Source organism: Acyrthosiphon pisum, unplaced genomic scaffold (assembly GCF_005508785.2).
Source record: "Acyrthosiphon pisum isolate AL4f unplaced genomic scaffold, pea_aphid_22Mar2018_4r6ur Scaffold_13488;HRSCAF=14129, whole genome shotgun sequence".
NCBI lineage: Eukaryota > Metazoa > Arthropoda > Insecta > Hemiptera > Aphididae > Acyrthosiphon > Acyrthosiphon pisum.
In genome coordinates this window covers 1-2,259 of record NW_021762091.1, presented here as the reverse complement: position 1 = coordinate 2,259, position 2,259 = coordinate 1, and the positions used below count along the sequence as shown (strand labels likewise).

Sequence of the window (2,259 nt, the reverse complement as noted above, 5' to 3'; positions counted from 1 at the left end):
TGACATCTTTCCAGGCAAAAAAAAAAACTAACAAAAATTGAATAATAGAATGGATGTAATAGTGAATACATTAATGATATTTAAATGGAATGAGTAATCTAGGATTCGAGAAATTGTTAGGTTTGTTATATTTTTATAGAACGTATACAAGAGCAACAAATGTATACAGTAAAATATCTTTAAAATTACATTCAACTAAAAATTAAATCCTTTTAATAAATGAATAACTAAATTAAAGTGCAAAGAAATTAAGTCACTTTAATAAAAATTAATATAGAACAATTTAGGGCTCATATTCCTCTACCCGCTGTTCAAAACATAAAACAAAGAGCACAGACAAAGGAATGTTGTGTGCTATAATTAACTGCCAGATATTTGTGACAGTTTAATATTTGCGTGACATGCCACTCATTTTGTAACTGTCAAATCGACTATCACTGTAGTTTGTTGACATGTTTAACCCTATGTTTGGTATAACTTGGTGGTTATTGCTGTACAAAGCGTTACTACTAGAACTACGTCCACTTATTGGCATAGATGAAGGATTGCTTGGTGTGCTGTTCCACCTACAACAACAAATACAATTGTTATATGGGAATGATCTAAATCATTAGTTGAAAAATTAAAAACATACTTCTCGGGTAGTGGTTGACTTGGACGTTGCCAAATACTTGATTCCACATCTCGAAAAGTATTATGTGACCACGGATCTGGTCTCGAACTCATTTCCATAGTATTGGTTCCAGAGCTTGAGCCAACTGTGCCATAAGAATTCTTTACTGCGGCTGATGACCAGCTATTACTTTCACTATTGCGTGACATTCCATAGGCTGAAATTAAGTGTCATTGTGATACAGCAATAAATAAGCATCTATTAATTGTTTTGAAGACTTACAACTTTTGTTTGAATCATATGGCACATGAGCATGTCTGCTACTACTTCCACCACTTGAATCTTTCCTACGAGATTCATCTCTTCGATCTGATCGATCATCACGACTTCTGTAATGATGATCTGTTGCTAGTTGAGCACCATACCTAAACGATCAATAATAATAAATATTTATAATAAGTAATTAAATCCCTGAGAACATTTTAAAAAGGTTTTCATTATTTAAATTATAATAATTGTTTCTTAAACCTGTACAAACATAAACGAATACCAAAATAATTGTTTAGCTGTCAATAGTCGAATATTAATGTACGAAGTTCAAAAATACTATAAACATTATACCAGTTTATAATAATATAAAAGAACTTTGATTTAACAAAACGAGAAAAATGGAAAATAATTTATATTTGTTAAAAGCTGTATCATTGCCTGTACAAACCAAGATAATTATGATTGAAATATCTAGCTGTCAAATGGCTGAATCTTTCTTTACAAAATTCTTATAAACTGTAATTAAAACATATCACAGTAATGAAAATAAGAATTTTAAAAATAAATCTATTTTCTTAAGTTTATCTACAATAGTAAACAAATTTAATAATACCAGATGTTCACAGTAGAGTCTTTGGGTCTTGATGCAGGTGGTGGAGGAGGGGGTGGTGATGGGTGTGATGACCTCATACGACGGGATTCTGAAGAATGGTGTTCATAGCGATGTCTAGATGATGTTATGTTGGGAGGTGGAGGTGCTTGGTTCATATAATCAGTACTAGGCTGAATACGAGAACTACGAATTGGTTCTTTTCTGTAAGGAAATAAATTGAAAATAAACAATAGTGATCAATTGATAACTATGTGAGAAAATTAAATATTTTACATTTAAAAAATATGAACCATGTACCTTTCTTCATATCGAGATGAATTTGATGAAGAATGTCTTTTACTAGGAAGTGGTGGAGATGGGGGCATAGCACGCTTTAGTATTGCTTGGCGTTTTGTTTCCTCTAACTTCTCCTGTGCTCTACGTAACTCTTCCTTTTCTCTTTGTAATCTTTCTCGTTCTAAACGTTGATTTTCACGCTCTAAACGCAATAGTTCAGATTTTTCCTTTTCAATTCGTTCACGCTCAATTCGAAGTTTTTGTCTTTCTCTAAATAAATAAAAATAAAAAAGGTGGGTAAGTGGATGTTGCTCTGCTGTACAGTAGGTTACAAGTGGGTCACTGTATAAGAAAAACGATTCTGAGCGGAGACGGTTTGTCAGTCTAGATATTAGACATACCTATTATAGGTATACTTATTTATAGTATTAAAAAAAAATTGATCTATAATAGGTATCAATAATAAATTCCAAATTAATCATATCAC

General features: G+C 31.7%; 1 protein-coding gene across 1 annotated transcript; it reads right to left on the bottom strand.

Moving 5' to 3' along the window:
• Window positions 1-37: 37 nt before the first annotated feature.
• Window positions 38-2,139, bottom strand: LOC100575122. Its single transcript, XM_003248846.4, has 5 exons — window positions 1,794-2,139; window positions 1,497-1,697; window positions 896-1,038; window positions 635-830; window positions 38-566 (listed from the first exon to the last, which is right to left on the bottom strand). The coding sequence occupies exons 1-5, from the start codon at window positions 1,859-1,861 to the stop codon at window positions 386-388; spliced, it is 789 nt and encodes a 262-aa protein (XP_003248894.3). The 5' UTR covers window positions 1,862-2,139; the 3' UTR covers window positions 38-385.
• Window positions 2,140-2,259: the final 120 nt, after the last annotated feature.